At 43.2% G+C, this 22,365-nt stretch overlaps 1 protein-coding gene across 4 annotated transcripts in view; it reads right to left on the bottom strand.

The window, feature by feature from the left end:
• The window catches only part of CMTR1 (cap methyltransferase 1), a 63,330-nt gene that overhangs the window by 18,037 nt on the left and 22,928 nt on the right, over positions 1–22,365 (bottom strand). For 3 of the 4 annotated variants that reach the window (XR_014810080.1, XM_084968011.1, XM_001924210.6), the window contains exons 9-13: positions 17,356–17,554; positions 16,310–16,428; positions 14,227–14,323; positions 13,650–13,782; positions 12,526–12,705 (exon numbers count right to left, since the gene is read on the bottom strand). Coding sequence is in view for 2 of the 4 variants with exons in the window: in XM_084968011.1 (XP_084824137.1) it covers positions 12,526–12,705; positions 13,650–13,782; positions 14,227–14,323; positions 16,310–16,428; positions 17,356–17,554 (728 nt within the window). In the remaining 2 variants the exon portion in view is untranslated. Of the gene's footprint in view, positions 1–5,852; positions 5,900–11,594; positions 12,706–13,649; positions 13,783–14,226; positions 14,324–16,309; positions 16,429–17,355; positions 17,555–22,365 lie in introns of those variants that run through there. The other variant, XR_014810081.1, reaches the window with a different exon arrangement.

The following is a 22,365-nucleotide window of genomic DNA, read 5'->3' as shown; positions in this document are numbered from 1 at the left end:
GAGACCTACACCATAGCTCATGGCAGTGCCAGATCCTTAACCCACTGAGCAAGGCCAGGGATCGAACCCGCATCCTCATGAATACTGGTCAGATTCATTTCTGTTGTGCCACAACAGGAACTCCTCAGGCAGTAATTTTTAAGGAGCCTGGGTGAGACCCAGTTGCTGATCTTGGAGAGTCTCCCTGAGAGACAGAAGCCCACTGGGACTCCCCCTGGGGACACAGATGCTGGCAGCAGCCATTTATGGGGAGCTTGTTCTAATAGGAGTACACTGGTGTGGGGCAAGCACTATTTGGGTGTCCTCCCTCTACCTATTAATGCTGAGGGCTTACCCACCCATCAATGGGCTGGCACCAGTCCTAGGAATCCCTAGTCTCTCTGACAGCTGCCCCAGAACTTAAGCCTACCTATAAGCAGACTACACCAGCCCTTGGGCCCCCCCAGAACCCAGAGCCAGCTGTCCCATGCTTCACAGCCACCTATTCCAGAACTAGGCCCCATCCATCAAAGGGTCAGCACCAACCCCAGGGCCCTACAATGGGACCCAGCCCTACCTACCAGAAGGCTGGCAACTACCACACAAGGCAGGGCCTGGTACCCAACCAGGTCAGGGGCCAGCCCCACCTAATAGCACACCCACAGTGGTCAATCCTGTCACAACAGGTGGGCCTATGTAGCCCACACCCAGAAAGGAGTATGTTGCTGGATCCCATAGGACATTTCCTATATAAGGCCATTTTTCCCTAATTGGGAAATGTAACCAATCTATCTAATACACAGAAATAAACATAGAACTAGGCAAAATGGGAAACAGAGGAATATATTTCAATGAAAGCACAAGATTAAAACCCCAGAAGAATTAAGAGAGGTGGAGATAAGCACTTGATCTACTACTTGATCAAGAGTTCAAGTAATGATCATAAAGAAGCTCAACCAAGTGAGAAGAATGAACATAGTGAGAAGTCTAACAAAGTTAAAAAATGTAAAGAAGAATCAGAGCTAAAGAATATAATAACTTCTTTAAAATGTACTGGAAAGAATCAACAGTAGATTAGATGTATAGGGAAACAGATCAGTGAAGTGGAAGACATAATAGTAGAAATCACCCAAGCTAACAGAAAAAAGAATTTTTAAAAATGAGGACAGTTTAAGAAAAGAGAAAGAAATGGGGCAGAGAACTCATTTGAAGTAATAATAGCTGAAAATTTCCCTAACCTTGGAGAGGAAATAGACATTCAAGTCCAGGAAACACAGAGAGTCCCAAACAAGATAAACCCAAAGAGCTCCACACCAAGACACATTATGATTAAATGACAAGAAGTAAAAAATAAAGACAGAATCTTAAAAAGCTGCAAGAGAAGGGCAACTAGTTACATACAAGGGAACTCCCATAAGATTGTCAGCTGACTTTTCAGCAAGAACTGCAGACTAGAAGAGAAAGGCACAATATATCAAAGTGATGAAAAAAAAAAATCTATAACCAAGAATACTGCAAGGTTATCATTCCTGCAAGGCTATCATTCAGATTTGAAAGAGAGATAAAGATTTTTACAAAAAAGTAAAAGTAAAAGCTATGAGAGTTCAGCAATACTAAACCAGCTTTACAAGAAATGTAAAGTGGAAAAGGAGGTATCATCACTGCTGTGGTGCAGGGTTCAATCCCTGGCCTGGGAACTTCCATATGCCTCATGCACAGCAAAAAAACCCAAAAACCAAAAACCAAAAAAACAAAAAACAAAAGGAAAAAATCCTATTGGTAAAGGCAGATAGACAATAAAGCTATTATATAACCCACTTATAAAGCTAGTAGGAACGGTTAAAGTCAAAAGTAGTAAAAAAATATTTATCCACAATGAGGGGTTAAGGGATATACAAAACAGAAATGTAACACATGATGTCAAAACATTAAAGGTGGAAATGGGAAGAGGTGAGTGAAAATGCAAGATTTTTAGAATGCATTCAAACTCTGAGATCATCAACTTCATAACCACAGACAGACAGATAATTACATATTAACCTCACAGTAACCACAAACCAAAACCTATACATAATAAATGCACACCTAAAAAGAGAGAAAGGAATCCAAATATAATACTAAAGACAGTCAAAATCACAGGGGAAGAGAGCAAAAGAAAAAAAAAAAAGAACCAAAAAAAAAAAAAAACAAAAAAAAAAACCATACACACAGAGGTTCATGGCTCAGCAGTTAACAAACCCAATTAGCATCCATGAAGATGTGGTTCAATCTCTGGTCTCACTCGGTGGGTTAAGGATCCAGCGTTGCCATGAGCTGTGGTGCTGTGGTGCTGTGGTGTAGGTTGCAAACGCAGCTCAGATCTGGTGTTACTGTGGCTGTGAACACAGGCCAGCAGCTACAGCTCTGATTCAACCCCTAGCCTGGGAACCCCTAGCAGGTGTGGCCCTTAAAAAACAAAACAAAACAAAACAAAAAAGAAGCTACAAAAACAACTAGAACAAAATGAAAAAAATGGCAATAAATAAACACCTATCAATAACTACTCTAAAGGCAAATGGACTAAATGCTCCTATCAAACGACATGCAGTGGCTGAACAGATTGAAAAAAAAAAAAAAAAGACCCATTTAAATGCTTCTTATAAAAGACTCACTTCAAATCTAAAGACACACACAGACTGAATACAAGTGGATGGAAAAGATATTTCATGAAACTGGAACCCAAAGAAAGCTAGGGTAGCTATAGCTATATCAGACAAAATAGACTTTAAAACAAAAACTGTAACAAGAGATAGAGGACATTACAAAATGATAAAGGAGTCAGTCCAACAAGAAGGTACTGCAATTGTAAATATATATGAACACAACATAGGAACACCTAAACACATAAAGCAAAAGTTACGATAAAGGGAGAAACTGACAGTAACACAGTAATGGGTAGGGGACTTTAACACCCTATTTACATCAATGACCAGATCATCCAAAAAGAAAATAAGGAAATCATAGCCTTAAATAACACATTAGACCAGACGGACTTAATAGCAGAATATACATTATCTTTAAGTGTATGTCAAACATTCTCCACGATAGATCACAAGTTGGGCCACAAACCAAGTCTCAATAACTTTACAAAGACTCAAATAACATCAAGCATCTTTTCCAACCATAATGTGTAAGACTAGAAATCAACTACAAGAAAAAAACTGCAAAAAACACAAACCAGCATGTGACTTAACAACTAATGGGTCACTGAAGAAATCAAAAAGGAAATCAAAAAACACCTGGAGACAAGAGTTTGCATTGTAGCAGGGTGGATTAAGAATATGACTGACTGCAGGAGTTCCTGTCGTGGCGCAGCAGGAACGAATCTAACTAGGAACCAGGAAGTTGCGGGTTCAATCCCTGGCCTCGCTCAGTGGGTTGAGGATCTGGCACTGCCATGAGCTGTGGTGTGGATCACAGATGCAGCTCGGATCCTGCATTGCTGTGGCTGTGGTGTAGTAGGCTGGCAGCTGTGGCTCCAATGTGACCCCCAGCCTGGGAACCTCCATATGCCTTGGGTGTGGCCCTCAAAAGCAAAAAAAAAGAAAAAGAAAAAAAGACTGACTGCAGTGGCTTGAGTCACTGCAGGAGTTCAATCCCCAGCTCAGCACAGTGGGTTTAAGGATCCAACATGGCCACAGCTGTGGTGGGGATTCAGTCCCTGGCCCAGGAACTTCCATATGCCATGAGTGCAGCCATTAAAAAAAGAAAGAAGGAAAAAGAAAAAAAAAAAACAAAAAACCTGGAGACAAATGAAAATGGAAACACAATGATCCAAAATCTGTGGGACACTGCAAAAGCTGTTCTAAGGGGGGGGGGGGGAATAACGATACAACCCTAGCTCAGGAAACAAAAATATCAAACAATCTAAACCTACGCCTCCTTTAAGAACTAGAAAAAGAACAAACAAAACCTGACGTTAGTAGAAGGAAAAAAAATAAGATCAGAACAGAAAGAAATCAAATAGAGACTAAAGTAAACAACAGAAAAGATCAATGAAACTAAGAGCTGGTTCTTTGAAAAGATAGGCAAAAATGATAAACCTGTAGCCAAATTCATTAAGTAAAAAAGAGAGAAGACCCAGATAAATAAAATTAGAAATAAAAGTCACAACTGACACCACAGAAATACAAAGGAAATAAGACATTACAAATAATTTTATGGATGACGTAGGACAAATGGATAAATTCCTAGAAACATAAAAGCTCCTAATACTAAATTAAGAAGAAACAGAAAATATGAATAGGGTGATTACCAATGGTAAAACTGAATCAGGGAAAAAACAAAACAAAAAAACCTCCCAACAAACAAAAGTCTAGGACCAGACAGCTTCACAGGTGAATTCTAAGAACACACTGAAAGAAGATTTAACACCTATCCTTCTCAAACTACTCTAAAAAAGGAAGAGAAAAGAATATTCTGAACTTGCTCTAGTAGGCCAGCATCACCCAATACCAAACTGAAGACATGAAAAAAAACAGAAAATTACATGCCAAATGTCTCTGATAAAACACAGGTATAAGAATTCTCAACAAAATATTAGCAAACTGAATTAAACAATATATTTAAAAGATTGTGCACCATAATCAACTGGAATTTATCCCATGGATGCAAGGATGGTTCGATATCTGCAAATCAATCAATGTAATACACCACATCAACAAGCTGAATAAAAATCATATGATCATCTCACTAGATACAGAAAAGGCTCTTGACAAAATTCAACATCCATCAATGATTAAAAACTCTCAACAAAGTTGGTAGATAGAGACCATACCTCAAAGGCCATATATGACAAATCTACAGCCAACATTACACCCAACAGTGAAAAGCTGAAAATCTTTCCTCTAAGATCAGGAACAAGACAAGAATGCTCACTCTTGTCATTTTTATTCAACATTATATTGGAAGTCCTAGCCACAACAATCGGACAGGAAAAAGAAACAAAAAGTATCCAAGTTGGAAAAAAGAAGTAAAATTGTTACTGTTTGCAGATGTCATGATATACTATATATAGAAAATCCTAGAGAGGCCACACACCCAAAAAAAAGGGAGTTCCCATCATGGCTCAGCAGAAATGAATCTGACTAGTATCCACGAGAATGCTGGTTCGACCCTGGCCTCACTCAGTGGGCTAAGGATCCAGCGTTGCCACAAGCTGTGCTGTAGATCACAGACGCAGCTTGGATATGGTGGCATTGCTGTGGCTGTGGCATAGGCTGGCAGCTACAGATTCGATTCAACCCCTAGCCTGGGAACCTCCATATGCCTTGGGTATGGCCCTAAAAAGAAAAAAAAAAAAAAAATCTGTTGCATTTCTATATACTAACAACAAACTATCAGAAAAAGAAATTAAGAAAACATTACCATTTACAATTGCATGACAAAGATAAAATGCTACAGTTCTCTTGAGTGGCAGCAGGTTAAGAATCGGGCATCAGCACTGAAACAGCTTGGGTTGCTGCTGTGGGTGGGTTCAATCCCTGGACCAGGAACTTCCACATACCATAGGCATGGCCAAAAAATGCCAAAAAAGGTAAAATAACTACAAATAAATCTAACCAAGCTGGTCAAAGACCTATATTCAGAAAGCTGTAAGACACTGATTCATTCAAGAAATTGAAGACAACACAAATGGGAAGATATACTGTGTCCACAGATTGAAAGAATTTTGTTAAAATGACCATACTACCCAAGGAAAACTGCAGTTAATGCAATCCCTATTGAAATACCAATGGCATTTTTCACAGAACTAGAACAAATAATTCTAAAATGTGTGGGAAACCATGAAAGACCCCAAAAAGCCAAAACAATCTTTTTTTTTTTTTTTGGACTTTTTGTCCTTTTAGGGCCACACCTAAGGCATATGGAGGTTCCCAGGCTAGGGGTCTAATCGGAGCTGTTGCTGCCACCCTAAGCCAGAGCCACAGCACCATGGGATCCAAGCCACATCTGTGACCTACACCACAGCTCACGGCAACACTGGATCCTTAACCCACTGATTGAGGCCAGGGATCAAACCCACAACCTCATGGTTCCTAGTCGGATTCGTTTCCACTGCACCACAACGGGAACTCCAAAACAATCTTGAGAATAACAACAAAGCTGGAGGTGTCATACTCCCTAATTTCCAACTATACTACAGAGCTACAGTAATCGGAACAGTATGGAACTGGCACACACACACACACAAGACACATAGATCAATAGAACAGAACAAAGAGCCCAGAAATTAACCCACACATATATGGGAAATTAATCTATGATAAAGGAGGCAAAAATGGAGTTTCCTTGTGATGCAGCTAGTTAAGGAACCAGTGCTGTCACTGAAGTGGCTCAGGTCACTGTGGCACAGGTTCAATTTCTAGCCCAGGATTTAGTCATGTGCCACAGGCACAGACCAAAAAAAAAGAAAGAAAAGGAAGGAAGACTATACAGAGGGGAAAAGACACCCTCTCTAATAAATAGTGTTAAGAAAATTGGATAACTATGTGCAAAAGAATCAAACTCATCTAATTTCTCACACCATATACAAAAGTAAACTCAAAATGGATTAAAGACTACATGTAGGAGTTCCCGAGTGCAACAAACTGGGATGCTGTGGAGGTGTGGGTTCACTCCTTGGCCCAGTGCAGTGGGTTAAATCATCCAGTGCTGGGAGTTTCCATTGTGGCCTAGTGGGTTAAGAACCCGACTAGTATCCATGAGGATGCAGGTCCAATCCCTAGACTTGCTAAGTGGGTTAAGGATCTGGCATTGCCACATGGTGTGGTATAGGTTGCAGATGCAGCTGGGATCCCAGGTTTCTGTGGCTTTGGCATAGGCCAGCAGCTGCAGTTCTGATTCAACTCCTAGCCTGGGAACTTCCATCATCCACAGGTGCAGCACTAAAAAAAGAAAAAAACAAAAAACCAAGAAAAAAGGATCCAGCATTGCCATGGCTTCAGCATAGGTTACAGCTGAAGCTCCAATTCAACCCTGGCCTGGGAGCTTCCATATGCCATGGGTATGATCATTAAAAAAAAAAAAAAAAGACTGAGTAAAACCTGAATCCATTACACTTTCAGAAGAAAATATAAGCAGTAGTATGCTCTTGGACATCAGTCTTAGCAATTTTTTTTGGATATATCTACTTGGCAAGGGAAACAAAAGCAAAAATAAACAAATGGTACTACATCAAAAGCTAAAACGCTTTTTCACAGCAAAGAAAACTATCAACAAAACAAAAAGGCAGCCTACTGAATGGGAAGAGATATTTGCAAACAATGTATCAGGTAAGAGGTTACAATCTAAAATATACAAAGAATTCATATAATCCAACATCAAAAAAAACACACCCAAACACCTAGATGAATGGATAAAGATGTGTGTGTGTACACACACACACACATATACACACACTGGAATATTACTGACCCATAAAAAATGAGATAATGCCATTTTCAGCAACATGGACAGACAAGAGATTATCATACTAGGTGAAGTAAGTCAGACAAATATCGTGTATCACTTAGTGTGGAATCTAAAAAAATGATGCAAATGAACTTATGAACAAAACAGAAATAGACTCAGATATTAAAAACAAACTTATAGTACCCAAGGGGGAAGTAGAGGAGAGAAAAATTAGGAGTTTGGGTTACAAACTACTGTATATAAAGTAGATAAACAACAAGGTTCTACTGCATAGCACAGAGAACTATATACAATATCTTGTGATAAACTATAACAGAAAAGAACCTGAAAAAGTTTGTATGTGTGTGTATCTCTTTGCTGTACACCAGAAACTAACACAACATTGTAAATCAACTATACCTCAATAATTTTTTTTAAAAAAAACCTGATTTAAAAATAGGGAGAGGATCTGAATAGACATTTTCCTGAGGAAGACACACAGATGACCAACAGACACGTGAAAAGATGATGTCCAACATCACTAATCACCAGGGAAATGCAAATCAAAACCATGATGAGATATCACCCCCCATCTGTCAGAATAGCTATTATCAAAAAGATAACAAGTGATGAGGAGGACAGGGAGAAAAAGGAACACTCAATGAATGTGAGATGGTATAGCTACTATGGAAAACAGTATGGAAGTTTCTCAAAAACTTAAAAACAGAATTATCATATGATCTAGCAATTCTACTTTTGGTAAATTTTTTAAAGAAAACAAAAACGCTAATTCAAAAATATATACACCTCCCCTATGTTCAGTCCAGCGTTATTTACAATAGCCAATATACAGAAGCAACCTACGTGTCCATAAATGGTTGAATAAATAAAGAAGATGTTGGAGTTCCCGTCATGGTGTAGTGGAAGCGAGTCCCACTAGGAACCATGAGGTTGCGATCCCTGACCTCATTCAGTGGGTTACGGATCCGGTGTACGTCACAGATGTGGCTCAGATCCCACAGTGCTGTGGCTGTGGCAGAGGCTGGCAGCTATAGCTCTAATTAGATCCCTAGCCTGTGAACCTCCATATGCCATGGGTGTGGCCCTCAGCCATAAAAGAGTGAAATCTTGCCATTTGCAACAACATGAATAGACCTAGAGAGTATTATGCTAAGTAAAATTAAAGTCAGAGAAAGATAAACACTGTTTTATTTCACTTACATGTAGAGTCTAAAAAAACAAACCAAATGAATGAACAGAACAGAAACAGACTCATAGATACAAGAACAAACTGGGGTTGCCAGAGAAGGGAGTGGGGGGGATTAGTGAAATCAGAGATGGTGGTTAAGAGGTACAAGTTTCCAGTTATAAAATAAATAACTGGATGTAACACACAGTATAGGGAATACAGTCAATAATATCATAACTATTTATGGGGACAAAGGACAACCAGACTTATCATAGCGAACATTTTGTAGAGTATAAAAACATCAAATCACTATGTTGTACACCTGAAACTAATATGATACTGTAAGTCAATTATACCTCAATAAAGAATGAGTAAAATTTAAAAAAATAACAAACGAGCAAAGGACTTGAATGGGCATTTCTCCAAAGGAGATATACAAGTAGCCAATTCAGAGTTTTCTTGTGGCACAGAGGGTTAAGGATCTGGCATTGTCACTGCAGTGGTTAAGGTCACTGCTGTGGCAGCAGGTTTGATTTTGGCTCAGGAGCTTCCATATGCCAACAGCATGGCCAAAAAATAAACAAACAAATGGCCAATTCACACAGGAAAACATACTCAAAATCATCAGTCCTTAGAAGAATACAAACTAAAAGTACAGTGAGATACCAGTTCACACCCATTAGGATGGCTATTATGGAAAAAAAAAAACAGAAAATAACAAGTGTTGGTGAAGATGTGGATAAATTGGAGCATTACTGGTTGGAATGTAAAACGGTGTGGCAAATTACAAGGCTGTTCTTTAAAAAGTTAAACAGGGAGTTCCCGTCGTGGCACAGTGGTTAACAAATCCGACTAGGAACCATGAGGTTGCGGGTTCGATCCCGCCTTGCTCAGTGGGTTAAGGATCCTGCGTTGCTGTGAGCTGTGATGTAGGTTGCGGACACGGCTAGGATCCAGCATTGCGGTGGCTCTGGCGAAGGCCAGTGGCTATGGCTCCAATTAGACCCCTAGTCTGGGAATCTCCACATGCCGTGGAAGCAGCCCTAGAAAAGGCAAAAAGACAAAAAAATAAATAAATAAATAAATAAATATAAAAATAAAAAGTTAAACAGAATTATAAAATGATCCAGCAACCCCACTTCTGGATGTATACCCAGAGGAACTGAAAGTGGGGACACAAACAATTACACTTTTCACACCAATATTCAAGGCAGCATTGTTCTCAGTAGCTAAAATGTGGGGAAAACCCAAATGTCCATCAACAAATGAATGGATAAACCAAAACTGCTACATACATATAATGGATTATGAGCCTTAAAAAGGAATGAAATCCTAGCACATAGTGCAACACATGAATTTTGAAAACATTATGCTAAGTGAAATAAGCCAGACCAAAAAGGATGAGTGCACTTATACGAGGTACTTGCACTTATATGAGGTTCTTGCACTAAGCAAATTCATAGAGATAGAAAATATAACAGAGGGTACCAATGGCTGGGAATAAAGGCAATAGGGAGTTACTGTTTGATGGGCACAAAGTTTCTGCTTTGGATGATTTAAAAGTTCTGGGAATGCATTATGGTGATGGTTGCACAACAACGTGAATATACTCAATACCAATGAATTATACGTATTTTTCTTTTTTTTGGCCACACCTACAGCATGCAGAAGTTCCTGGGCCAGAGATCAAACCTGCACCACAGCTGCAGCCTGTGCCACAGCTACAGCAACTCTAGCCCCTTAACCCACTGTGCCACAAGGAAATTCCTAAAACAGTAAATTTTACTTTATGTATACTTTACAATAAAAAAAAGGACTCAAAAGACAGCAACGAGGAGTTCTCCTGTGGTACAGTGGGTTAAGGAGCTGGCACTGTCACTGCAGCAGTTTGGGTGTCTATGTGGCATGGGTTTGATCCCTGGCCTGGGAACTTCCACATGCCATGGGCATGGCCAAAAAAAAAAAAAAAAAGACACCATTAAGAAGATGAATAGGCAATCACAGATAGAGAAAAAATATTCACAACATACCAGACTTATATTCAGAATATATAAATAATTGCTACAACTTAAAAACACAAATCAATTTTTTAAATGGTCAAAAGATTTGAAGAGACACTTCATAAAAGAAAATATGCGTATAGCCAATAAACACATAAAAAAGGGGGCTCAAAATCTTTAGTCAGCACAAAAATGCAAATTAAGACCACAATGAGGAGATCCCCTATGGCACAGCAGGTTAAGGATCTGCTGTTGTCAAACGCACCAGCCTGGGTTGCTGCTGTGGCTTGGGTTTGAACCCTGGCCTGGGAAATTTTTTGTGTCATGGGTGCAGCAAAAAAAAAAAAAAAAAACCTCTCATACTTTGCTAAAGGGAGTACTTTCGAAAACCACATGGCATCATTAGAATTAAATAAACATCTACCTATGACCTATAATTTCTACTTTTGGGTATTTATCCAAGAGAAATGCAAACACCTGTCCACTTGTACAAGAACACCGTAGCAGCTTTATTCATAACAGCCCCAAACTGGAAATATTACAAGTGTCCATCAACAGAAGAATAAACATGGTATATCCACATAATGGACTATACACTATTCGGCAATAAAAAGAAACAAACCCATACGACATGAATTAATCTCAAATAAAACATTATGGTGAGGCCAAAAAAAAAAAAAAAAAAAAAACCAGACACAGAAGTGTATATGTATGATTCCAAATATACAAAGTTCTAGAATAGGCAAAATTAACTTATGGTGATAAAAATCAGTAGCTTCGGAGTTCCCATCATGGTGCAGCAGAAACGAACCTGACCAGGAGCCATGAAATTGTGGGTTCGATCCCTGGCCTTGCTCAGTGGGATAAGGATCTGGCACTGCCGTGAGCTGTGGTGTAGGTTGCATATGCCGCTCAGATCTGGCATTGCTGTGGCTGTGGTGTAGGCTGGCAGCTGTAGCTCCGATTAGACCCCTAGCCTGGGAACCTGCATATGCCATGGGTGCTGCCCTAAAAAGCAGAAAGAACAAAATAAAAAATAAAAACATGCTGAAAATGAGCATCTGCTCCACCCTGATACCTAGCCTTCCATCAAGATGAGAGCACTCATGGGACAGTACCAAGGAAAGCTGACATTCTGAGAGATGATGGGCAAGATGGATAAAGACTTCCTCTCCTCTCACCTTTCCCTCAGACCACCTATACATTCAACCGTCCCTGGGAGACTTGGGATTGCACTCTTAGAAATGACCTTTCCAACACCTGCTTGGCCCCCTAAGAAAGCACTTCTGCTGATTCATTGCTACTACACAACTCTCCAACCTACTTCAAAAAACTGTTCAATAAGGCCTGCCCACTTAGAAACGGAGCCAACTGTCATAACTTTAAATTATCTCCACTCACAGGGAGGGGGGAAACAACTACAGAAGTTTAAAAAATTAGAAAATAAAACAGAACTCAGATGGCCCACTTGGGGAACTCATGCACTGGCAAAAACTTTGGTACCAGAAACTTTCAAAGCATGTTATACAATTATGGGACTTCACAGGGCAACCTGATGAAGTCCTTTTAGAAGGACTATGACGGCCTTTTACAAACAGAAGCAATTAAAGGAAATTAATCCTCCGAGGACATAGGGACGAATCTGCTCTGCCAGGTTTCACTATCATACTCAGGCTTCTATGAGCAAGGCTACGTCAGCCACACTCCCACTGGCCACCCTTGTGACATGGCATGGGAGCAGGATGCGGGTCCCCAAGGTACCAGGGAACTGCGGAACAAGCAGACCAATCCCCGTGACCAATTTTTCAAAATTGACAAAATGATACCAAGACCCAGGCACTTAGCCCTTCATTCTCTAGTCTTCCTTGATAACCCAGTGGTGCCAAAAGAAAAAAAGAAAAAGACAAAACATATTAGTTTTCTTACCTCTCATTGGACCGTATCATGTAATCGGTAAATTCATGATCTCCCTTGATCACCTCCAAGGGGACCACAAGGTTGACATCAGACTCGGAGTTCCGCAGCTGGTTGAGCTTAATATTGACTGAGAAGAGGTAATCCCGTACGTCATCTGTGCCCACCTTCAGGCCCTTGCACACCACATACCTGGCAGGAGATAAGTGTCACTCCCCAGAGCAAGGGCTTCCCCCATTCCTCCTCCCCAAACCACTTGTTGAGTCATAAGGCTCCTGTCTGCACAAAGAGCAGCACAGACTGTGTGCTGTGAGGTTCACCTCAAATCCTTCCCTTTTACCTTGCACTCTACTTCTACTCTCTGTGGCAGTGGTTCCCAACTGCCCTGTGCCAGGTTGGCTGCATCACCGTCACCTGGAGAGTCTGTTAAGTTCAAGACAATCAGACTTTTCCAGAGATGGGGCCCAACAACCTGGGTTTTTTTGTTTGTTTATTTTTTCTTCAGCTGCACCTTTGGCATGTGGAAGTTTCCAGGCCAGGGATCAAACTCTCGCCACAGCAGTGACCCAAGTCACTGAAGTAACAACATTGGATCTTTAATCCACTGCACCATAAGAGAACTCCAGCAATCTGTGGTTTGGTTTGGTTTGGTTTTTTTCAGTTCTATAGCTTTATTATTTTTCAAATTAAAGTATAGTTGATTTATAATGTTGTGCCAATTTCTAGCAATCTGTGTTCTTAATAAGCCACCTAGCAATTGAGACTGGCCGGACCCTCTCTCACATTGTGCACAGGCACTGTGTCCCATCCGGGACGCCAGCACTGCCTCTGGGTGGTGGTCGACTTGCCCTTTCCCAGCCTATGTCACTCCAAGTGACCCCTTATTGGTCTCCTTCTCCCTCCAGGGCCAGGGCAAGGATTGTGAGTGTGCTGAATAAGGTCTGTGGAGGAGAAGGCAGAGACTGAATGGCACATCAAAGAACCAGTACTCCTAAATCCTATCTCCTCTTGGCTCCAGTGACTTTTTTAAAGTCAAGGTTTTCCACGTGACTTGACTGTCCTGCCAGAGATGCACCAGGATTTTCTGTTCTGACATTGGGCCAACTAGTCTGATTAAAGTGAAAGGAAAATCTCACCTCTCTGAGTTGGCAGGACGACTGGTAATCGGCTTAAAGAGACACACTCGTTCAAAGCAGCAGTACAGCAGGTAGATAAGCCCCACGCTGAACGGTGTGAAGAGGTCAAAGGTTTTACAGATGAAGTGGCCTCCTGGATTAGAGAGAAAACACCAACAGCAATCAGCAGCTTCTATTCCAGGAAGCGGGTAAGGCAGTCTCAGTGGGTATGACAAAGTCAGGGACTCAGCACCTGAGAGATTCAGTTTTAGAGAGGACTTTGGAGATTCTACAGCACTTTTTTCCCCAAAATTCCTCATTCAGCCACCTGTCACCTGATACAAGCAGATTTTTTTTTTTTTTTTTTTTTTTTTTTTGGCCTCACCCTTGGCCAATGGAAGTTCCCAGACCAGGGATCAAACCCATGCTACAGCACCGACCCAAGCCACTGCAGCGACAATGCCGGATCCTTAACCTGCTGTGCCACAAGAGAACTAAGCAGATTTTTTTTTTAACGTCTAAGCCCACCACTATACATGCTTTTGTCTAGCAGGGTCTCTAGTGGGTCTGGGTGGGGAGACGGCAGAGGAGGTGTCACCTGTCCGAACAACAGAGAGTGCCATGAGGAATTGACAGAGTAGCAGCTGCTTGCTGAGGATCTCCTGCAGGTTCTCCTGCCCTTCCACTGAGAAACCCTGAAAGGAGAGCACAGGGATCAGCGCGGGGAAGAGAAGTGAGGAGGACTGAAAAGAATACTCCTACCTCATCCTGCCTGAGATTTCCTCAAGTCTTCTCACTGACCTTGACCATCTGGCCAATAAAGGTACAGCGTGACATTTCCACTATCTGGCACAGTCACATGGCTCACTGGGGTGAAGATGGCACCTAAGACCCAGGCCTAACTATTGAGCCAGTGCTGTTCTCCTGCCCTGTCACTCCAGGGATGGAACCAAGTCTGGATGGAATCACTCCAGAGATGGTCCAAAATGTTTAAAATCCATTTAGGAATCCAAGGGAAGAGCACAGCAGAACAGACGAAAAATACACTAGTCACAGGCCAACTACCAGATAGGAAACTGAATGCCCTGCTAAGTCCAGTGAGACCTAGGCAGTAGAGTGGCCTAAATACTCAGATGGGCTCACTCAGTCCTGGGCTCGCCACTGGACAGGCCCCAGTCTGGTGACAGAAGAAAAGTTAGCACAACTTGGACAGTCAGTCATGCCTCCTTTTCTGCTGAACAAGGATTTATTTGCAAAACCCCCTTTCCTGTCCCAAGACCACGAGCTTCTCCCCGCAGCTGGCAGGGTCTGTGACCAGGGTGTTTGTCCAAAGACCACACGTTGCTATTACTGGACTGGCCTCTCTCCCTGTGAGATCCCAACAGGGAGCAGAGAGCCATGCTCACACAGAAGTAGAGGCGAGGGGCTGGGATACGAAGAGAAGGGAGTTGTTTAATGGGTACAGAGTTTCAATTTTGCAAAAAAAGTTTTGGAATTCTGTTTCACAATAATGTGAATATATTGAACACCCACTGAACTGTAAACTTAAATACGGCTGCAATGGTAAATTTTATGTTAGTAGTTTTTTTAATCATAATAATTAAGAAAAGTAAAGATGCTGGCCTCCATTAAGCTGACCCCAGCCTAGCTAAGTGTCCAGCATCAAAAACGTTTAGCAATATCTTCCAGATTTATAAATGCTTCTTCAAATGCATGCCTGTTTATAGGATCAAAAAAACATAAAAAACAAAAAAAAAATCACACAGGTTACCAGTCTATGTTGCCTAAGCCAGAAGGACAATCCTTGAGTTTGCTACTCTAGCTGACACACTGCAAGGCTGCCTCCCAAGCACTGTCACAGCCCTCCCCCTTCCGCCCCTCCACCCAAGCCTGCCTGTTGTTCCCCACTGTGTACAAAGCTCTATTGAGCGAGGGCAGAGAGGGCACGTCCAGATACTATGCTGACATCCTCGACCTTTCTTCACCGTTCCACATGGCTACTGCTTGAGAAGCCACCCAAGGGGCTCCAGAGACTTCGGTCAACTCTGGCAGCCATGTGACCCTGGAGCCACGTCTCTGGCCCTCCACTACACTACTGGTGGCTCACTCTAGGGAAGACTGCCTGCAGCATCAGACTACTAGGTGAGAAAGCTGCAGCGTGCTTGCCCCCATTCATCAAGCAATTGCCCAAAGAACAGGCAACTCGAATATTCACTTTAGCCCAGCCACTGACAGAGCCTCCTGTGGAGCTTCCTGAGCTGCTGCCTTTGGTTATACGGTCACCCATCCAGAGGCTTAGGAGCAGCCATGTATAGACAGTTTGTGCCAGGAGTAGCACCCACGTGACAAATGATGGAGATGTTCTTGTTGGTCAGTCCTGCCCAGCTCGTCTTAGCCAAGGTCCACCCTCACCATGTCTCACAGCCAACCAAGGCCCTTTGAAGAAATGGGCTGAGAAGGTCCACTTGCTCCAAGCAAAGACGTCCACAACATCACAGCTTTGATAAAGTTACCATTGGAAATATGTACAAAAAGAATAAAAACATGTATCACACATCCCTCCTATCAGAATAGCGAGCTATCAGCCTCCAGGGCAGCTAAAGAACCAAACAAAACCAATTCTCAAGCCTCTAACATAATAAATCCCTAAAGCATCACCCTATGAAGAAGAGGTCACCTACCCCATCAGCCATCAGAAAGTGGACACCTTTGCGATCTGTGTTATCCAAGACAAAATTCCGAAAAGCAGTGATGTTCTCCGGGCGGGTGATGTCTCCATCTCCGTCGATCCCACCCTCACCTGACAGGACACAAGATTCACATTCAGCTCATCTGCTCTGTGCATCCCAGGAGCTGGGACACAAGATCCCTGGGGCAGTAAACACAGGTACCAGGTGGACCTCAGGAGAAAAGCCCCTGTGAGGAGCAACCCATTGAAGGGCCTATCCTAGAAGGCTGCCTTGCAGTGATGGACCAGGAGGCTAAAACAGGGCCCTGCTGTACAAAAGCAGAGTTCCAAAGGAGCTGACCCATCAAGAGTCAGCAACTGAAGCAGAAGGTCTTTATATTCAAGACCAAAGTTGTGTTTAAAGCACCTACATGTAGGTACCAATATCAATTTCTTAGTAAGAACTGTTAACAAAGGACTTAGGATTTGCTGCCAAATCACAAAAAGCAAGACAGAAGGGAGGGAACTGCTGGGGGTGCTGAGCTGTCCAGCACACAGGGCTGGAGATGGGCAGGGGGGTTGTATCTGTTAATAACTCTGCCACTTCTCAGCTGAAAATCGGGCAGTTTCATTATCTCCCATCACCATAAGAAAAGATAGGAGGAATTAATACGGCTTTGTTGAGGGTTTGCCTAGTGGAGTGTCTAAGCTGTATCCCACAGGCCTGGGGTAAAAATGGACAGTCTAAGAGAACCAAGACCTTCACAACCTGGGTTGGGAACCCCAAGCTGAGGGGCCTAGCAAAGCAAACATGGCAAGTGAATAATAACTACTTTTTTTTGTTTGTTTTAGGGCCACACCCTTGGCATATGTAAATTCCCAGGCTAGGGGTCGAACTGGAGTTATAGCTGCCGGCTTACACCACAGCCACAGCAACTCAAGATCTGTTCTTAACCTGATGAGCCACAATGGAAACTCCGGATAATAACTACTTCTGACCTAATATCCCCACCAAGAACTGTCCCTCACAGCCCCTGATACCCTCCTCCACGTCCTTACCATAGTAGGGTTCAAAGAGCTCACTGGAAGCTGAGTAGAAGTCTTCCAGCTTAAAGTCATTAGGCCCCTTCAGAGTCATCCCGAAGCCCTTTGCGTGCCACTTCTTCCTCCAGAGCACGTACTCCGAGAAGCCCCCTGGGCCTGCACACACGTCAGCAAAGTAGAGAAGCTCAGCTTCCCGGTTCTTCACTAGTGGTTTCTACAAAGGCAAGAGAAAGACAGGGGAGGAAGGGAAAAAAGATAGCTCAATGGGGAACAGGAAAGAGAAGGCAGGGGGAGTAAACACACCTTTCAGCAAGCACAATGCAGAGTTCCTGCCAGGGCCACCACAGCCAAGAAACGTGTCCCCTGTGATCACCGCCCTTTAGGGCTGCCCATCTGACCTGAAATACCTGATGCCTTTCACACAACCAGGCTGAGCTCAGACTCAATAAAAACAACTTAATGGGCATCTCAGTATGCATTTTTTATTTCTCTGCATCTTCTCCTCACCATATCCTGCCTTACAAGAGTCCCACTGAGCGGAATAGATGGTCCATCCCCCATATCAGAGATAGGGAAAAAGACACAAAGCAACCAGCTCACAGACACTCTGCAACAAAGCTCAGTCAGAATCCCATCCACCTGACCATCAGACTCGCCTTTCCTGTCCCACCAAAGTCTCAGGGGCTCTCAATCACCCCTTCCCAGCCACAGGTCTATCTTTCCAGATCAGAGCCACTGCTTCCCTTCTCTTCTTCCTCCTAGGCTCTCCCTTTTTTATTTCTTTCTTTTTTTTTGGCTGTACCCACAGCATATGGAAGTTCCCAAACTAGGGGTCCAACTGGAGCTACAGCTGTCAAACTACACAACAGCCACAGCAATGCGGGATGTGAGCCACATCTGCGACCTACACCACAGCTCACTGCAACGCTTGATCCCCGACCCATGAGCAAGGCCAGGGATCGAACCTGAATACTCATGGATACTCTTGGATTTGTTTCCACTGCACTGCAACAGGAACTCTCCAATTAACATTTTATCGTAGAATAATTTTAGATTTACAGCCAAATTGTATGGACAAAGTTCCCACATACCCTTTACCCAGTTTTGTTAACATCCTGCACTGTCAAAACTAAGAAACTGAACCAGCAACTACTATTAACTAAACTCCAGACTTGGTTCAGCTCTCACCAGAGCCCTCATCCTGTTCCACAACCCCAGCCAAGATACTGCCGTGCCTGGAGTGCCCTCCTTTTTCACACTCCCCCTTCTCTGGCCTTTGCCCCTCTGGTAGCAGGGGCCTGGGGCAGGGCACAGCTGGGCACTGACAAGGTAGAAAGAATAGGAGACTGGTGTGCAGCTTCCAGGCAGCCATCAGAGTGCCCACCTAAGGAATAACTAAATTACAATCACCATTTGTATTTGTACTGGATTATAGTTTGGGCCACTTGAGTGGCTTTAACTCTTAACCTAAAATTTAATATCTAATCTGAATGCGGCACTGGCCTATACTGTGTTTACACTTCTCTTCTACACACCCGGGTCCTAGGAGATGAATTCTACTTTCCCAACCCTCCATAGCAGAGAGGACATACCATCTGCACTGGTGACAAGAGGCTGAGTTCTAGAGAGGAGCAGAAGAGGACCTGACGAACACCCAAAAGGAAGGGGTGGAGGCCACTCAGCCTTCCCTCTCTGCAGATCTGGCATGGCTGGGTGCCTGGCCAGGGCTCCGTAACAGCTAGATAATGATCAGAAGCTTCAGGGGAAACAGTTATAAGAAAGAAATGGAAATATTAATGTTCACAGTCCAGTCACTTTTTAGGTGACAAGGGCCTTGCCTCTGATGACGGTTATCTAGCTTCATCAAAACAGTGAAAAAGCCCCTGGAGAAAGTGACTTTAGCTAAAAATACACTTCATCATCCTGTGACAAGCGCACTTGGCATGCTAGGATATATTAGCTCTTTCTCCCTTTCCCTGCCACTCCACACTAGCATTCTTTGTTCCCGAGCCATCAGTTACTCATATTTTTGGGTTATAATCATTTACACACAAAAAGAGACCTAATGGCATTTGTCAAGAACACCATGCAGCACTTCCCAGACTGCAAAGCAGCTATGAGGCAGGGGTTACAAGTTTAAGGCTGCGCCCACTGGAAAGAGTGAAAACGACCTTCCTCACCACTGGCCACGCCCTAGCGCCAGGCTCCAGCCTCTCCGGGTGAGCCACTGGCCAAAGAAAGAATGGGAGAAGGAAGGGGAATGAATCAATGAAGGTATCACATCTCCAAAAGGAGAGCATAAACACAATCTGTTCTGTGATTTCAAGATGTGTGTAGCCCTCACAGACCACAGCCAGAAGGTCTTTTCTCAGAAAGGACAGCTGGGGTTCTCACCCCTGCTATTCACAGGCTCTGCAATCCAAGGCAAGCACAATTTATGTCTTGAAGCTCGAGCTTCATCCACTGTACACTGGGACTAATGTAGGTTATTTCTTAAGGCTGTTGTAGGATTAAATAAAGTACCACACGTCAAAGACCTTTAGAAACTGTACAATACGAAACAAACATAAGATGACACTACATTCAACAAGAGCAACTTCCTTAGAGACAAAGCTCTGTCCCTTCCATCCTTTTCTCTTTGTAATGCCTAGCGCAATGCTCCACACGCAGGGGCACTTTGTGTAAGCGCTGTCTAATTTCTTCCAAGACAGCACTGAAGCTTAAAGATCTACATTCATTAAAGATCTACATTCAGTTTCTGTCTCCTGTTATGCTTCACAACCAGTGTATTCTTACCTCAACCATAACCTCAGGCCCACAAATCTCTCACATAATGTTTCTGGTTTATAATATGCTCCCATATACCCAAAGAATCTAAATTCCCTTCTGCCCCTGGTCCCTTTCAATTCTTGTTTACAATTTCTTTATTTCCCTACCCTAGCCTCTTCTCTCCTTTTCACCACAACCTGCAGAAGCAGAAACACACTGAAAAATCTCAGAGACCTTCCCTCTGGCTTCCTACCTCCAACCTCCTCACACTTCCCCAGGCTTCTCCACATTTTGTTCTATAATTTGCCTGATCTAAGAGCCACTGAGACCCTAGCAAACCTGGGCATGTGCCTGGGGCTTCCACCACTCCCATCTCTACTGGGGACTGCTCTAGAGTGTCTCTGTTTGCCTGAAAAACACATCAAGCCTGCTGGGCTCGGCTGTCACTCTGGTCCTCCAGGGAAAACAGAGGTGAAAAGAGAGAAGGAAACACTAGGAGCTGAAGAGAAATCACTTTTTATAGTGGAGTGCAGAAGAACATCTCTGAAAGGGCAATTCTCCATAGCCACTATCAATCAATTCAAGCCAAGAAACTGCCTAAAGCATCACAAACTCAGCGGCCTTTTCCCATGCAACTAACAGCTCCACCCTCAACCTGAATGGTACAACCCTGATGACTACTTCATTTTCATGACAGCAAAAGACAATAACCAAATACCAGCTGCTGGAGGCGTTTACATTCAAAAGCCCAAAATGATGCTGTGACTTCCCATCAGCTTGACAGAGTTCCTCTGCCAGGCAGGGGTTTAAAGGAAATCACATGGAGCTCGGAAAATTAAATCAACATTATATCAACCTAATTTTCTCAGGACACTAATTCCAAGAGCCCTTTTGTGCAGCCTGCTAGTACTGGAAAATGGGGAGGGAGAGCTGGGAAAGAAATAACTAAAGGCTGAAAGGGTCTACCTGCCAGTTTTGCCAGCATGGAGGAAGCAGTAAGGCAGGTTAAGCTGCAACATTAAAGAACTTGGAAAATAAGTTTCTTTAAGCAGTGGATAATCGAAGGCCTAGTAGAAAGAGGGTGAGTGAAGCAAAAACAGCCGGCTCCGGGCCCCTTCACTGTCAAAGAGAACTAACTTTCTAGGACTTAGTAAAAGGGCTTTGAAACCCTGAAGGGAATGCTAGAATGAAATTTCCTTTTTTCATTCTCTATCATTATGGAAGGACTGTGTTCAGAAAAATGATGTAGCAAAGAGGGAAATCATTTTGCTCTACCACTTCTTGAGAAGGGCCAAAGACTGGTAATTATGATCCCACACAAAGCTTGCTCAGAGAGGCAGAAAGGGAAAGTGGCCACAATTGAAACCACAGATCTTAGAGCTGGAACAAATCTTAAGAGCCTTTTGGTCCTAAACCGGCCCTCCCAGGTTGGAAGGGCTAATCTCAGAAAAGAGGCAGCTGAGACCCAAAGAAAGTAGGAACCTAAATGACACCACCCGCCTGCCCTCATGCCTCACTGGTCACAGCCTAGATCTTCAGACACGATACTGATTTTTAAAAAGAACAATGAAAGACCCAAGATATCCACATTTCATGCAACACGCAAACGTTTCCCAGAGTACTGCCTTTTCATACCACAAACAGCAACCAAATCAGATGATGTCACAAGTTTCCACTGTAAGGACAGTATACAGTCACCCCTCAGTATCCACAGGAGACTGCTTCCAAGACCCTCTGCGGACACCAAAATCTGTGGATGCTCAAATCCTTTCTATAAAATGACACTGTACAGTTGGCCCTCTATACCTGAGGGTGCAGAACCTATAGGCAGCAGAGCTGACTATGCTTACTCTCTACCTCATCCGTGGTAGGAAGCGGCAGGTTGAAGCTCCCTGGCAGCAACAGGCCTCCACACACCAACGAGCACAGAAAGGCTGTACAAACATCCAATCCTGTACCCTTATCAGCTCTCAAGTCCAGCAGAATGTCCACAACCTAACCATGGGGAAGGGGATGGCACTGTGGCCTAGCGCTCTGCCCGCCACAAAGCAGGGGCTTGGATAAAGACATGTATAATGAATGCAGGAGGGCGGATCTATGCCCTAACTCCCAACCTCACCTCCCTGCTCCCTAGGCCTGTAGATGCCAAAGCTGCTGATTTCATCAGGAATGTCCCTTCTCCACTGCTGCGAGCCCTGCCCTCTTCCACTGGGAGTGAGCAGCAGGACCTGCAGAGTTGGGGGCTGGTATTTGGCA

Source organism: Sus scrofa, chromosome 7, assembly GCF_054392235.1.
Source record: "Sus scrofa isolate SSC_HxYL_T2T_F1_AM1 chromosome 7, Sscrofa_HxYL_maternal_Yorkshire_Landrace_v2.0, whole genome shotgun sequence".
Classification (NCBI taxonomy): domain Eukaryota; kingdom Metazoa; phylum Chordata; class Mammalia; order Artiodactyla; family Suidae; genus Sus; species Sus scrofa.
This window is presented reverse-complemented; position numbering and strand designations above follow the sequence as displayed.